Source organism: Sparus aurata, chromosome 2, assembly GCF_900880675.1.
Source record: "Sparus aurata chromosome 2, fSpaAur1.1, whole genome shotgun sequence".
Taxonomy (NCBI): Eukaryota; Metazoa; Chordata; class Actinopteri; order Spariformes; family Sparidae; genus Sparus; species Sparus aurata.
Window position 1 is genome coordinate 13,553,321 of NC_044188.1, and position 17,046 is coordinate 13,570,366.

The 17,046-nt window shown below is 43.9% G+C and overlaps 1 protein-coding gene across 2 annotated transcripts in view; it reads left to right on the plus strand.

The window, feature by feature from the left end:
- Nucleotides 1-17,046, plus strand: part of schip1 (schwannomin interacting protein 1) — a 243,300-nt gene that overhangs the window by 70,041 nt on the left and 156,213 nt on the right. For both annotated transcript variants that reach the window (XM_030442470.1, XM_030442478.1), the window contains exons 6-8: nucleotides 4,682-4,746; nucleotides 5,008-5,079; nucleotides 6,052-6,187. In XM_030442470.1, the coding sequence (XP_030298330.1) occupies nucleotides 4,682-4,746; nucleotides 5,008-5,079; nucleotides 6,052-6,187 (273 nt within the window). The remainder of the gene's footprint in view (nucleotides 1-4,681; nucleotides 4,747-5,007; nucleotides 5,080-6,051; nucleotides 6,188-17,046) is intronic.

The following is a 17,046-nucleotide window of genomic DNA, read 5'->3' on the forward strand; positions in this document are numbered from 1 at the left end:
GTTTGGAGCGCCATGTTCACCAGGATGAGAGAGGATGCTCGCTGTGCCTGAAACTGTCTCCTGTTCATTGTCTCTTTGCTAGAGATCTTGAGAGAGGATGATGGTGTGCCAGAAGATGTACATGTACCAGCGACGGGATTTGATGGGGGACCTCTATTTGGCTGGTAAATGAGTCCAACAAATCCACAACTCCCATGTACTTGTTGTTGGCACCAACAATGTAAGGCCTCTCAACTTCAGTGTAGGTTCGGCTGGCTTTGTCCCAGTGTTGAATCTTCTGCACAGGTTCAGGTCCAGCAAAGGATAACACAAGTGTGATGGCCCTGTTGTCAGACCATTTGACAGCACAGATGTTGTGATTCCCCTCCACTCTGACGTCATCACTTCCTCTCCCCTTTTTCTTCAAGCTCTTCTCGTCCTCAAGGTCACAGTTGGGCAGGCGCACCTGCCTGGCTGTTCCCACATAGTGAATTCCCCAATGTTTTCCAATGTTTTCCAATGTTTTACTGTCTGCTTACTGTAAGTTGCTTTGGACAAAAGCATCTACTAAATGCCCTAAATGTAAATGTAAATGGCTCAGCCTATGCTCTCTACTTATCATGCTAAAAGAAATGTGCATCCCAATCACCAGCCATTAAGTCACACAATACAGCCTTGACATGACAATACTGCTTGTAATGCCCTCTAATTATCATACTAAAAGGAAAACATGCATACCCCCACTTACATCCACACATCCACATTCAGGAAAATGTTCACCTTTCCCAGAACTGAATGTCTGTTGATATCCTCTTTGTGGACAAAGTTGTGGAATTTTAGGTCAGTCTGATCAAATTAACTACATTTTTTTAGAGATAAACTTTTAAATTAGTCAAAATTGAACCCAAGGGTAGTATGTATACTTTCCATGTATAAAAAAACACTCTGTTTCAGGCAGTGGTGTAGAGGAGGGAATACAACCTGTTTGTTCCCACTGCAACAAGCCTGCTATTTTGACTACCACACTCACCCAACGTTGTAATATTGCAACAAATATGTAACAAGCTCTAAATGAAACTTGATGAATCTATTCTACAAAAACTACATATGTACATGTTCTAGACATTGTAATAACAACAAAAAAAAATATAAAAGACATTTTACTTACTTGAATTTGATGAATTTAGTCCAATGAAACAAAGCAATGTTGTCCGAAGGAAACCATGAGAGGTTGTGTGAGTTCATGGCCATGAGGCCGGACTTATAAACAAATGTACTATCCAATAGCATCGTGAGACTAAACAATAGGACCCAATGACTATGTAAATGTGGTAAAAAACAAGATAAAATGTAACAGATTGTTTTTTAGGGTGGCTAAAGGTAACGTTGTAATATTACAACAGTGGGTCTTAGAGGGTTAAGGGTGCAATATGTGCCCCACAGGGATTGCATGTTGTTGCTGCTGCCAACTGTGGCTGCCCTTAGCTAGTAAGCTCACTTAGCCAAACAGCTAGCACTTCTGTGCTGGAGCTCGGGGACCAAGAGAGTGTTTGTGTTCACAACGCTTGCACAGGAGCTTTGGACCAGGATGGGCCGGGGCTAGCAGGTTAGCATGCTAACTTCTGCAACACCATATAGTTCAGTCACAATGTCAAATGTGCTGTTTATTTACATTTTGTTTGTAATCCTAGTTATTTGTTCAATGTTTACAACTAGAAAAGTGTGTATGTATTACACATTTTATTACACATTTATTATGTATTTTCCCTTTAAAGGTACAATATGTCAGAAGTTTTGTTTAAAAAGTAAAGAATATTGCTAGAGTTATCTACAGTATGCGAAGAAGTGAGAATTCTGGTGTTGTGTTAAGTATTAAGTTGCCGAGATACAGTATCTACTGAAGTTAGCATGTTTTACCAGCTCGCCCCGGCCCGTCCTTTTCGCGTGATACCACTCCGTGCTTCCAGTCCGGACTGCTAGCTGCATGGCTAACTGAGCTAACTAGCTAAACGGGAGAGAGCAGTTATTCTGGCGATTTGCTGCCCCTGATCTGTTGTATGAAGCGGTGGCCAATTATTACAAATTGCACCTTTAACTCCAACTTGCGTCACATGACATGTATGTATCTTAAAACACATTAGAGGAAGATAAAAGGCACTTTTGCTGTTGTGACATTCTCTCCTGTGGGTTAAATCTGTCCCAAAGAGAACTATTTGCCATTTCACTAAAGTCTGACATTATCACCTTTTTGATGTTGCACCAAAATATTTTTCAAAAATGTCATCAATTGAATCCTCTCTATTTATCTACAAAGATAATCCTAATTGCCGCACAAATGTCAACAGACAATTATCCAGGCTTAGCGATCAAAGTACGAGACGCGGCCACATCGGCAGCGTTAATGCTATTATCAAAATGTTGTTTTTATGCTCAAATGTACTGTAATGTTGCTGTTTCACACCGTGTCATTGCAATCAAGATCGAGCATCATCTCTGTTTGATCTAACTTGTCAGTGCGTCGCCCGTTTTTAAGGGAGCGCAGAATGAGAGGCTGAGCAGAGAGAGGATGATACTTTTAGCCGAGCTGTTAATAGAGAGGGGCCGGTTTATAAATGGAGATGCCGCTGTGTGTGAGGTCGTGCTCGTGTGTGCATGAATGTGTGAAGCCTTTAAAAGCACTTATACATGTTTTTTCCCCGTGCACATTTGTTTACTTAGCGTGTGTGTGTGTGTGTGTGTCTGTGCATGTGCCTGCTTGGAAGTGCGAGTGTGTGCGCTTGTTCCTGAGGTGGGTTAATAGTTTGCCTGGCAAGGCACCGTGGCAGGGGCCATCAGTAACTCCAAGGGGAAATTGAAATGATCGTCTCATTCAGTCCAGCAGCAACTCCATTACCAAGAACCAAACAATCACACAGACCGAGACACACACACACACACACACACACACACACACACACACTCCATCACATTCCTTCCTCCGTTGTCTGTTTCACTACCTGAGTCTTCGTTCTGCATCTCCCTGACTTGAAGTTATTTTTGTGTCTTTTTAAGTTCATTCTTCTTTTCTTCAGTTCTCTTTCTTTTTCATCCTTCTCCGACTTGCTCCTGCCTATCTCCAAATTCCCCAATGGCACTTTTTGGGTTTTTTTGGAGGCTGTTTAAAAAAGGTGTCTGACTGGATGTGCGTACGTGTGAGAGTGATGGACCGCACTGTACCCGGAAAGAGACAGCTTTCTATCCAGGATTGAATTAAGATGGATTTTTCTTGGAAAGGGCCGAGGTGACATTGACTCTCGAAAAAGCAGAAGAGTCCGGGCTGTGCTGAATCTACTGTCCGAGCCATGGAATTTTTCTTCTCTTTCTGGGGAGAAAGTGAGAAAGGAGGCAAAGACAGACAGAAAAGAGATGAAAAACAGCACTTTGAAGCGTTCATTGATCACTAGTCAAAGTCCTTGATTCTGTCTAATGAGCTGCTTGTTCCGTCTTGGAGGGAGAGTAATGAGAAAACAACACCGCCTGCCACAGTGGAATTGGACACAGAGCCAAACAAGATAGAGCATTTTATTAAAAGGAGAGAAAAACAGATATGACGCTGGTGGGGTTTTTTCCGACAGCGACTTTCCTGTTCAGCTGAAATTCAGTGAGACAGTGTTTGAGTTAGATACGTACGGTATATATGTGCTCATTTACACTTCTAAAGGGTACGTTTCATAGTTATTAAGGGGAAGCTTATATATTGCTATATATTGAATGTTAAACACCTAAACGCCAAGCAGCCACTGCAGTGCAGCCATTATTCTTAGTGTGGTCGTTCATCTAATGGACGTAATATATTTCTTAGTGTGACTCACTTTATAGGCCAATCTGCCATCTAATAGATGTAATATATTCTTCCATGCATACTTCATTATGCGATAATGGAGCAATCAAACAAAAAGTCAAATAAAAGTAGGGGGATTTTTTTTGCAGGTTTCACTGTAAACACACACACACACACACACACACACACAAACAAAAACACTGTAGCTGCTTAGTGCCCTGATGTGACCCCCTTGGCTCATCAGGAAGAACTGCTCCACTTAAACTTTGTTGCTCCCTTGTAATTGAATTAGTCTGCTCAATTATGTAGAGGCAGGCCTGTCCTCATTACACAGCACTATTAAAGCTGGAGGACGGAGCCGAGAGGGAAGAGAGCAGCAGGCGGGGAGCGGCGAAGTCGTTTTAGCGAAAGTGTAAAGTTTCATCGCCGTAATCTCCCGACGTGTCCGCCGCATCTGTGCAACAACTGTGCCGCGGTTCATGAATTATGTCCCGCTGCATCTTCTCCCAGCCTCGCCCGTCTCTCCCGGTGTTTGACTTTCCTCTCAGCGCTTCTGGGCCAAATGCCTTTAAGAAAAAAAAAAGCTGAACCAGCGCTTTGGCTGACTTTTCCCGACGCTTACTTCAGTAACTCCACAAGAAAAACATCTAACTGAGCCAGAATGCTGCCAAACCACTTGCTGCGGGGGTCCCTGAGCTCAGCACAATGATCACACATCTGCCAAGCATTCATTCAAAAACACAAGCACACACACGCACACACACACACACTGTAGGGATCTCCTCTTATTGCACAGGCCTCTGCACCAAAGCCACATGTGTGAGATGTCGTGTTTTCTTATCTCTGTCTCTTTGTCTCTCTGTCTGTCCCTCTCGTATGCAGGAGCAGCTGAAGAGCCTCCAGAGCGGCTTCAAGCATGTTAATGATGGAGGTTTCCAGCTGCAGAGGTGGGTTTACGCACACACACACACACACACACATATAATAAACACAACACAGAGACAGAATGAGCAGCCTGCTCTTCCTGTGTTCCTGTGAAAGCCCATTTCCCTGCAGATGTCACCCAGCCATCGCTGTTTAATTACTGATAACCCGCGCTCAGATTGGACTTACTTGTGTCCGTGTGTGTGTGTGTGTGTGTGTGTGTGTGTGTGTGTGTGTGTCCTCTGAATGTCCCCTACACCCCTTCCCGTTCTCTGCCGGCTCAGTAATCATCTGACCATGGACCTCGACAACAACATCAATATCAACGTGCCGCCCGATGAGACCAAGGTGTTGATGTGAGTATATCTTCTATCTGCAGCTGAAAAGGAGCGACTGAGGACTCCAATTTTGCTTTTAATAAAGTTTTTGTAATAAAACAGAAATCCAGCTCTCTGGATACTTAATTCCTCTGAACTGGTAGACTCAATATCCCCTCATGAAGTAGGAAAGATAAATCCGACTGCTGGATAATTAACAGGATGGGAGTAAAGAATAAGATACCTCTTATTTATGGTGACATTCCTCCAATCTTCACTTTTCTCTTATGAAATACTCTTTTATTCTTTTAAAGGTTAATCAAATTAAACATTATGTGGTCATAATTGAATTGAATTTTAAAGGAACTGATTTACTTCACCTTAAAGATATAATATGTACGATCTTCTTTCATTCGGCCGCCTGTTGCTATAACTTCAGGGACGGAGTCAGAGAGTGAGGAAGGTAGTCGGCGAACGTGACTAAACATAACATGGACAAGACTTCGAAAGATTCACCTCATCCATGATAGTTTGGGGTTAGGATCACCTTGCGTCGCTCCTGAGACTTTTGCACAGGATCAATTGTGATTATCTGTTAGTGGCAGGGGTGTTTACTCGCCCCAAACTGTCAGGCATGCACAGAGGTAATCCGAAGTAAAAGAGGAGAGAAGCGCATCATGTGATCAAGACTAGAGTTCATGGTTGATGCAAAGAATAATCAGAGCAACGTTCTGTCTATGGAGAAAGGGTATTTATCCTCCAGCTCCAGTTGGCAGTTGTAATCCCTAGAGTTAAAAAGTAATCTCTGAGTTCAAAGTAAATCAATCTGGGTGTTTATTCCTCCGAAAAGTCTGGCTCCCGACAACACTTGGCAAACATCTTTTGTTTTGTTTCGCTAGAGAGCCCCCTACTGGCAGAAATTACATATTGTCCTTTTATTATTAACATGTGAGCAGTTCAGAAATACATCACAACTAAAGGCTTGTGCTTTCATATCGTCTCTACACGTAGTATCCAGCGGGCCTGGCGCGACTTCCTCCAGAGACAGGAAGCGGAAAAGAGGAGCCCCTCCCCGCCCTCCCTCTCCTCCTCTGACAAGATGAGCATGTCGATCAGCATGACGACCCTGTCGGACGGCAGCACCCCGGTAAGTCAGACACATTCCGGAAGCTGTGACTGACGAGTGTTTCAGGAGGGTGTGTATCTTTGCTCAGACGGTTGAAAAGAAATTACACGTGCAGGGATTTTTTTAGGTTTTTTTTTGTGAACAATTTTTTTTTATTTTTTTTTACTTATTTATGTTCATTATGGTGCTGACAAAATGAAGGTGCAACCATCTATGCACATATGCACACATACGTACACATGTAAACCTATACATACACACAAATAAAAATTCATGTGTGATGGTTTGTAGAAAAGAAAAAAAAAACAAAAACAGAAAAGAAAAACATGATCAACACATATAAAGGATTTAGTCTATTGCGAGGTATATGTTCCTGTGCACATATATATGCACACACACCCATATACACATATATACACACAGCATATACGTACTTTTACGCTCACTCACACACAATATTTATGCATGCACCTCCACCAGCCTGTCAACAGTAATGAACAAAAAAGAAAATAGAAAACCTCCCTCCCTCCCTGTTGGGTGAGTTTTTTTTAGGTTTTTGAGGCTTGTGTTGTAAGTATGTAACACGTTGGGTCGTTTCATTCTGCTTCATGTGGTGAATCTGGGACAGTTTGTGTAGTCCCACTCGTGTCCAGTAGAGGGCATCATCTCTCAGATGATTTCTTCAGTATGCAGACTCACAACCAGCCTCTTCTGTGGGAGCAGAGAGTAAATATACAAGGATTTGGTCTGACACACACACACACACACACACACTCTCTCTCTGAGCAGCAGCACACTGAGAATTGAAATCAGTGATAACAGCTATTCTCATTCAGCACATCTTCCCTTCATTTAACCAGACCACAATAAATCCCCAAGATTTTCTCTGCTGCGTCTGTTCTGGTCATTATGATTCTATACCGGCGTCGGCCGCAGCCTTCTGGCTGAATAGCAAGTGTGTGTACACTTCTCTGCTAATCTCTGAGCCCGAAGTCAACAGACAGGTTAAATCTCGGAGACGGCTGGGAGAGCTGTGCGTATGAGCACACTTAGGTGGTACTTGTCCACTCAATCGCTACAGAGAAAAGCTTATACGCAGAGGAAGACTGTTTGATTTTGATTCTTGTGGATAAAAGGGGGGGTAGAGAGTAGCGAAGAGAATCCAGAGTGGTGAGCAACTGGAATAAATGTGCGCTCTCTCCGGAAGCTTTGCGGTAAAACGTGATGTTGAGTAGCTGACGGCGAGGCCGAGGAGGTTACGAACGGAGAGTGCGGGGGGTGCGTTTGGGATCCTCTGGGACGGCCAGGAAATGCTTAGCTCAGTGTCTGAGACCTTCTGACAAAAGCAGATGATCATCACTGAGAGAAAGCGCGCGTGTGTGTGTGTGTGTGTGTGTGTGTGTGTGTGTGTGTGTGTGTGTGTGTGTGCATTAGCTCCCTGAGGTCAAGATAGAGGAAAAACAGATGTTGGTTTCACTGGTTGAATGTGCTGATGCTGTAGATCTGCTCTCCTCTGTGGGAAACTCAGCTTCTCCTCTCGAATGAGCTCAGGATTCCTTTTTTTGTTTGTTTCTGCTCTTGTTAACCTAGTCGATCGGTCCACATGATACCTGCTGTTTTCTCTTAACTCTGTCTGACGTCATACACTTTCTCTCTGTGTGCCTCTTGTCCTTAAGGTCGTGCGCTTGCTGGATGTGACAGCTGCGCTGTGTCTGAATTTCTGTCAGTTTGGTGTCCGCCGACCCAACAACACATTTTCAATAGTCCATACTTTCATGGATGCATGCACACCCGCATACACCTCTATCTCTAAGTGATTGAATTTGTAACCTTTGTGCCCGTAACATCAGTCTTTGACAAAACCTTGCTGCACGAGTGCGAGCGCGCCTGTGTGCGTGTCCACGTCAGTGTAACACTGAGAAGCAGTTTGATATGCGACTCTTTGCTGCGCAAATGATCTTTCACGCTTTCAACTTGGCTCTTAACTCTCCGTCAGGGCAATCCAGCGGAAATAGAGCGGCCCTGGATATCTCTCTTTATGATCGATTCCTCCGCTCCATAGCAACTCCGCGGAGGGAGGCAGAAATTATAGGTTTCATTAAACAGGAACCTAACAAAACTCTGGCTTTTATGCCCAGATATGAATCAGCTGTCTGAATTTTATTGTTTCATAATACTATACCGCATCAACACACAGCACACGGCAGCTCGACCACCTACAAGTACACACTTGCGCGCATACACACACACACACGCACACACACACGAGGGGGAGAGGGAGCACACACAGACACCGGAGCGTGGACACACAGGCCACTACAGCTTTAATTTCAGACTGTCTAGATGATAGATGTGTTTTTATAACCCGACATCAATCAATACTGTTTGGGGACCGGCTGAATGTTTTTCTTGCGGGATTGCCACTAAATTACTCGAGAAATGAGGGTGAAAACAAACACCCGGAGAAGATTTAAACCTTTGAAGATGTTTGTTCTGTTAATTCCCTAAAACTTTGAGGCGTATTATTCCTGGTTTTCAGAAAAAAGTTATGTTTTTCTGGTGGATTTTAGGGTACGGGAGCTGTCCGTGTCTGTGGTGCTGAACTGTGATCGATGATGTAGTAGCAGAGCTTTGACACTAGAGGGAGATCCTGTATCACTGAGGGGGGTTTTTGCTCTTCTGGGGGAAATGTGGCAAACACACATGTTGACATTTTTTGGTGAGAGCAACAACCTCATGATGTGGAAAGTAAAATCCCAAGGCATTTAGCGTCTGATGTTTGTTTTTGAATATTTGAACAAGGGCACAAAAACGGACATTTCTGCTTGTTTTGAGTTTGTTTTTTTATTTTTTTTAAATTACAACAAATCATTGTTTTTGCCGTTTCATTCTTTGTAATGGAAAGTGTTCTTTAAATCTGTAGAAGCCCCTTATCATTATTCTTTTTCATAACCTGTAATCTAATTATATTTCACAGCAGGCAGAGTGGCACTTTGCGCAGGAGGTCAGTCAGTTAAGGAATCTTGGGAACCTCGTGATTTTTCACCTTCACAGCACAACACTTTATAATAAGTGTTTGCTTTAGACACGTGGCAGTTTTCGGTTTTGGCAGCCCCGGGGGGAAAAAAGTTCAGTGCACCCCTGCCACAACGAATGACTGGCCCCTTTAATCATCCAAATATTCAACCTTAGTGCATAAAATGTGATTAAAACTTTGGTTAGTGCCATGTCAGATCAACAAGCATATGATGACGGTACAAACTATGTATTTACTTTGTTTACTTACGAAGCATAGGTGTGTGTGTGTGTGTGCGTGTGTGCGTGTGTGCGTGTGTGCGTGTGTGTGTGTGTGTGTGTGTGTGTGTGTGCGCGCCTGTCTGCTGGCTGGTGAAGGGCACACAGGGGCAGGTCGGTCCATCTGGCCTGCTAAGGTGCATTGAGACCGGGCCTGAGCAGAGCGGAGCAGCGCCGCCCTCCCCGGTCTGCCAGCTGTCATGTTTCTCCGTCTCTGCCCTCTCCATCAACGCTCTCTTAACTTCCCCCTCCCTCCCTCCCCCCGTCATGTCATAGTTTATTTTTGCCTTTGCCTTTTCATATTTAATGTCTCTCCCTCTCTTTTTTTCCCCTCCCCTTCCCTCAGAGTCTTTCTCTCATTCTCTCTATCCTTCTGTTTCAGTGTTTGTCTCTTTATCGCTCACCCACCTACTGTTCTCTTGGCTTTATCAGGTCATGCAGCTGCCGCAGCTATGGAAGCCTGGCAGGAGAGATAAACTAGGTTAGGTAAAGTTTGGGAGACATTTTTTTTGTGGAGTTCCTGCATGTCTGCTCAGGTGCATAGAGCAATAGTTTAACCCTCCGAGATAAGCGACGTTCAGCGGCATTGCGCCGCCTATTCAGGTTCTAGGTTGGCTTCTAGGTGTGCTCCGAGCTATCCTGAAGTAACCCGGTGACTTTGCCGTGCCTGACTCTAATTCATCGCCACACAAAGCAGTAGAACTGCAGCAGATTACTGAGCCAGCGGTGTCAAAGCGTTTAACCCGTCACGTTCACTTTCACCCGTCTAATCCAATGTAGGGTGCAAAATGTTGCCCTGTCAGTGAGCTCGCATCAGCTTAATCCTCGCAGTCATTTTTATTCTATTCACTGTACAGGCCAACCTCTCATTACTATAGATGGAAAGGTCGCTTATAGTGTAACCCTGAGTAGAATGGTTATTACGCTGAGGCCCGAGCATTTGTTATTGTATGAATGACTCCCCCCCTCAGGCGCAGCGTGCCCTCATTCTGTTGTATTTACTGTACATTCACTTCATCGTGGAAGCGCCGTTCAGCGATAGGTAGGCGAAGGCGGGGAAGGGAAAGTGCTTTAATGTCACTTTGTGTTTAATATACTTGAGCTTTTTTCAACATATATTAGCACAGTTTGTCTACAGTTGAGTCAGGTAATGGTGGGAGAGAAATAAAGAAAGGTAAATCTGATGTTCTGTAGCGAGGTAAACATCCACATAAATCAGCAGCGGATTATTATCATTGCAGAAGTTTTAAAAATGAAGTCAAAGCACCCCCTCGGAGATATTATATTAAGAATACATACACAGTGCAGCGATCAGCAGTCCTGCAGTTTCTGTTTCGCTTAACGTTGTTACAAGAACCAACAAAAATTATTCTTCATCATCACCATGTCTGCCATCAAGTCAGTGGCCTAATGCACATTATCCCACCAGACTCTCCCACTTCTCCTTCCACTGCGGACCAGAACATCCCTGTGATGATTTATGGTAATTATGCAAATGCAACATAAGGCTTTGGAAATTAATGCTAACCCCCACCAGTAGTCTCCTCGTCACTGGAGGATGGGTGTATCTGGAGCCAGCGCTCTCACAATCCTGTTACTGTAATACCGGCGACAATGCAAAAAAAAAAAAAAGCCTAGGTCAGCCGATTTAAGGATTCCCATGAATTAGTTTAGCTTTATTGGAGCCTCATGGAGGCAATTCACGTGTTTAATCATTCCTCTTCATTCATTAGGTGCAAATTGATTGAAGAGGCAGCCTACACATGGGTTTTTACTCTTTCTCATTCCTCTGGAGGGAGTGATGCTGGGCCTGTAGGCTGCAGATTTAATTTGACATGATCCCTCTTGTCATAATCTCCCACCTAGATGAGATGCACTGTACGGCAGCAATGCAGGTGTGGGTGTGCTGGGTCTCTGCAGGATCTGAGGTGGGCCGGGCATGAGTGACAAGCCTGGCAGGTTGCGAGGAGACCGCTGTGACACAGCAGCTGAGGTATTGATTGACAGAATCATTAGTGACCTCTCACCTCCCCATCACCACCTTATGTGGAGGAGAGTCCGCCTGTAGAAGTAGGAGCTACTGAATTTACATCCTCTCGTGACCGCAACCAACCAAACGGACCTACAGAACAATGTTGTTCTTTTCTCTCTGTGCGCTCCGGCTCTTGGTTTCTCTGTAGATGCTTTAACGCCCTCCAGACATGTGAGTATGACTTTTATAATTATGTATTAGGGAGATGGAGCCTTCTGTGCTGTAATATCTGATGGGGGGCAGCAAGGCCTGACTCGCTGCTAATCACCTGCCAGCGGCATGTCAAGTCCAACATGGACCCTTTCACACCTGGGACACGTTGTGTCAAACCCTCTCTGAGGTGTGTAATACGCATTATGTCCCTGTGACATGCTGGACGAGATGTGTGTGGATGTGATGGAGAGAATGCCGGCTGGACCTAAATGCACAGCGAGTCTTAATTAGTCAAAGCCCACAGCATGTTCTAGAAAAGCCGGATGAAGGTGTGTCAGTTCTAAAAACTGTTGGGTTTTTTGCATTAGATTCTGCTACGACTGTGTGTTCCATATGTTTGTAGGACAGTTGTGTACATTTTTTCCCCTATTTTTATCCTAGAAAGCAGGGACACAGTTAACATCACAGTTGCCAGAACAAATGTTAGCTGTGCTTCTGTTCTGGTTAGGTTTAGAAAAACATCATGGTTTGGCTTAAAATACCCTTTTGTTTTGTTTGCTATGATCACGAATATGGATGTTATGACTGGATGTGGAATAACAGCCAGTTTTGGTCACCAGAAAAAAAAGATGCAAACGTCCCCAGCTGTCCTTACAAGTACTGCAGTCAGCTGTTTGCCAGCTGTGTTGACTTGAATAATTGTGATATGCCAACTTTTCCGACAAATGTCAACCTTGGAGGTTTTTGTGGTTATACAAAAAACGTGAACTGCCAACATTGTATCCTGGCATAAGGGCTGACAAATAATCCTCAGAGATCCCAATGAAAGGGAAATATATTTGTGTGCAGCACAGAATCAAGCAAATCAAAAATAAACAAGCACAATCATGACAACAACACTCATATTTATAAAGATATCCATGATATCCATGTGAATATATAAAGTAACTTTATTAAAGACATTCACTAAAAGCAACATCTCACAGTCTTCACTCTTTGGTCTTAGGTTATAGCTCCATGTCTTGCTTGCAAGCCTGCAAATTTACATTTATGAGTGTCAAACTTTGCATCAAATACAAATGAGGCTGATTAGAAAGTATGGAGAAGTTGTGTACAGCTCAGGGTGACGTCATGTTGCATTTGTATTATCTGGGAGAATCCACAGGGGGTCACTGTTCTGCTTCGCTGGGGCAGACTGGCCTTGATAGCAGGGTGTAGTCCAGGTCCAGTACCATCCTGGGTCAAAAATGGATCCAAGATCTTTTCTCCACAGCGTATTCCTGAACGTCAATACGGTATCAATCTGGATTTAAAAGCATGACGTGTGCAGATTCAGAGCGCCCGCTTCCAAATCGTTGGAACCGCAGGGACCCTTGATGTTGTTGTGTAGAGGACACTCGCAGTCAGCAAACGCCTCCTCTGATAATGCGAGTCGAGGGCCTCCTCCGTCAAAGATAATAACCCATTATCAACATATTTGTGATTAAACGAGAGGTGAGCTGCTGTTTCATATTTCAACGGTTTATCTCTCTCCCTCCCTCTCTCTCTCTCCCTGTGCCTCCATATTTTTCGTCCTCTGCCTCTTCTCCTTGAGCCTTTTAATTTCACGACACTTCAATTAAATATTAAAGTGTTTCCATTACGTCAGACTCGTGAACAAGCTGCTGGGTTTTTCCCAGCCTGCCTTCTATGTATAAAATTCCCTCTTTCCCTTGTTTTTTTTTTTTGGGGGGGGGGGGGGGTATTTCAGTCTCAGTTTCAGCCTGCTCTACTGAGATGACATGTGAATACGTTTGTTTTCTCAGGATGTGCAGAATGGAGACAGTAGCCATAGGCAATGACGGGAGCAGTGAATCCAATGACCACGCCAACATTACAACACTACAACACTACAACATACAACGTGTCTTATAAATTACGCATCGTATGGTCTCACAGCAAGTCACCAGTGTAAAAGAGAGGCTACTTATTGTTGTTGGTTGATTTAAATATACTTTCTTGTTAGGAGTTTTTCATATTTTTGTTTTTCAGTGTGCGTCATCCACAACAGCCACCCCCAAAAAAACATACAGGGGACGACGGACATCACTTAAATAACGAACGCAAATGTAAATCTCTGTTCGGTCAGGAAAATGCAAATATATGACATTCTCATTTTACTCACTCGCCGGTACCCTGAGCTCCTTTGTTCACTTATGCTTTGAGTAGTTAATGATGGTTAATGGAGTGCATTTATATAGCACTTTTCATCCTTAAGGGACAAAATGCTTCACAGTTTCAGACGGAGAGGAACTTGCCACCCTTGATAAGTCTAATAATGCCATTATCATAGCAATGCTTAACTTTGAGAAACAGTCGTGCTATACGTTGTGCTGTGCTGTATGGTAGCGTTACAGCAGCATCGTTCTGTTTCTGCTCTTATTCTCCTTGTCTCTCCTCTCCTCTTCCCTTCCCACAACCACCACCCCATTTATCTCATTGATCTATGCTCGCCCGGCAACACCGCCCGTAATTGATCATTAATGTCTGATTGGGGGACAGTGGTGATATGAAGAGCAGCAGACTGACACAATTACGGATCATCTTAGCTCTGGAATCTATTGATTGGGGCTTTTGCAAGAGGTAATCAAAGCCAGATCAGCCGCGTGCTGCAAAGCGTCGGCCTTTGTTCTTCAGACGGTATCAATGTAGGATTTTCTATAAGAGCTACAAGTGGATCATTCAGCTGATGGATACGGGACACAATTTGCTCCTGAAAGCTGATAAACCTGAACTACACTTTAGACTTCATCATAGAGGGATGAAGAGGAGGTACATGGACCATTAAACCAAGACCATGAAACTTATTTTTATTTCATCTTTTATGATTTGAATTAGTTAGTTTGCATCACTTGTGGTGGTTAGTTATCAAACATTTGCAACATATAGAAACTCTTCTTAGTTACAAAGACTGCAACCGACGGCCATCTTGCTGGTATGTTCTGCGCCTGTGTGAGAGGAAATTGCCCTCCATACCACTAGGTGGTGGTAGTCAGCGTTTGTCTTCAAAAAAGGGGAAACCGTTGCTCTTAGAACAGCGAATGTACAAACTGTTATCATGATAAACACCAGACACCAGTCGCACATGTAGCTGCTTCCAATCGAGAATAAGTCGGATAAAAAGTTGGAAATGACGGTGGCAAAAAGACAGAGGTAAAAAATATGGACAAACCAGACTGATCGGGTAAATTCGTGAAAACAAAGCTGTGCTCCTGAAATACTTAAAGGGAATTTTGCTTTTGCTGATAGTCTCACATCCTCTCCCGGTTTTGTTGTTTTAGTCAGGCAAATGTAAATCAATTAATTTAAGTTATTGTAATTATTTTTTCTTAACTGTTTGATAAAACATCATATTGAATGGATGTACTTTATTTACAATTTAATTGAGTTAATCCAATGGACGGCCGGCCTGAGGGGCTTGCTCTGTCTTTTCCTTCTTTCTTCTCTTGCACTGATTCGTTTGGTCGAACAGCCAATCAGAGTGATTCCTCTCAGCGTCGTGTTCTGCCACCGATTCAGTTTGCTCCGTCGGCTGAAAAGCCGCACATGAGGGCCAACTAGTGCCAGCCACTGATGCTCATCAACAGCCTGACATTTGCCAACAAAATATTATGACTGGATTTTAAATGAAAATTTGCACACAGGATGTTTTTTAAACGCGTGATAACACAGGCATACTTCTACAACTGCAACAATAGAGTTGTTGGTATGTAATCGACACCATATACTTTGTTTTGATTTGTCATTTGCCATTTTTATTCAAAAGCTGTCGGTTATATTTTGGACCAAAACAACATATTCATCATGTCTGGCGCGAGCTGGCTCAACAATAACAACAAAAACGTGGCTGTAGCTCATTGACTCTGCCGGCACATTTGTGTTGCCATTAAAATAGTATTTAAAAATCTCACATGGGTAGAGACAGATATAAAAGTGCTTCTTGTGTCTGTGAAACCAGCGCTGCCTTCGCGACACCAGTGCCAGGGTCACACAAATTCACACAGGCTCATGGGAGGTGAGGAGCTCAGGGAAGCTGCACTGCCACTGATTTGTGTGTGACAAGGTTTTGCACACACCGTACACCTCTCGAGCCGTTAGTTGTGTGGGCGTGTGTGTGTGCATGTGTGTGTGAGACACAGGGTGCAAAGGAACAGCCTGCAGCACTGTGCATATCCAGCCTCATTTACCAGATTCCACCCCTCCATTATCAGCGGGATCATTATCCTCTCTCCTCTCTGCCCTCGCTGCCTCGCTTCTACTGGGACTCAAGGTGGCACACCAAAACATCGACATGCACAAATCGTTCACACACACACACACACACATTCAGAACGCTTATTACCCTGCACTCTTTTTTACATGTGAACCAAAAATATCTGCAAAGTTTTGTTATTTTTTGCCACAGTATTCCTGTGGCGGTTAAAGAATGACAAAATGAGGTTAGTGTGGCTGCTTGTGTGTGTGACACCAATAGCTTGTAGGCCGCAGTAGATGCTGCAGAGATATCTAAGATGAGATAGCGGTCTCAACTGTGCCAGTAGTAGAATCCCACTCACTCATTGTCTCCCTGTGCATCGCACTGTTGAGCATGATAGAACGCCATTTATGCTGCACATCAAGGTCATATATACGTGCTTGTGAAAGGACGCGTTTATCTGTGTGCACAGGCGGGGAAAACAGGAAGTGGAGCATTAACCGCTCCCTGGATCTGTGAGTTGGAGTAACCCACATTATTGTTTTACTCTTCCCTCCGTAACGTATTTCTTTCTTTGATTGTGCACACCGCTGCATCATCCCCGCTTCTCGTCAAACTGACAGCCCTCCCCCACTCTGTTGCTGGGATTTCTGCTCCGAGAGCCGTATTTCTGAGAAGTTCGGCGTGTTGTTATTCAACTTGAACAATCCCACTGCTTATTCAGCCCTGTGAGATCCCACTAATAGTCACAGTGGCTGCTGAGGCGTGGAGCAGTAGGTTACACCGAACCGACTCCGGAAATATATTAGACAGCATGCGTGCGTTTTTGTGTACGTGTCTGCGTGTGTTCGGGCGCGTGCGTCTGCTCTCTCGGATGTGACCATCTAAGCTGTGATATTTATTAAAATACTGAACATGCAGTCTGTTTGAGAAGGAAAGAGAGAGGGAGGAGGGAATTTTGTTTCGTGGTTTATTGGTTTGGCATTTAGAGCCTGGAGAAATCCCGGGAAGAAGAAGAAGGGAGGGGAATGTATCGAACAGAAGGGAGATAAAAAGAGGGGAGAAAGAGCCTATTCTCCTTCCCACTGAGTGGTCTGGTCTCCAGAGGGAAATATACTGATTTGTGATTAATGAAAAGATGGAGAAGAGGCTTTCTTTCTCCCCCTT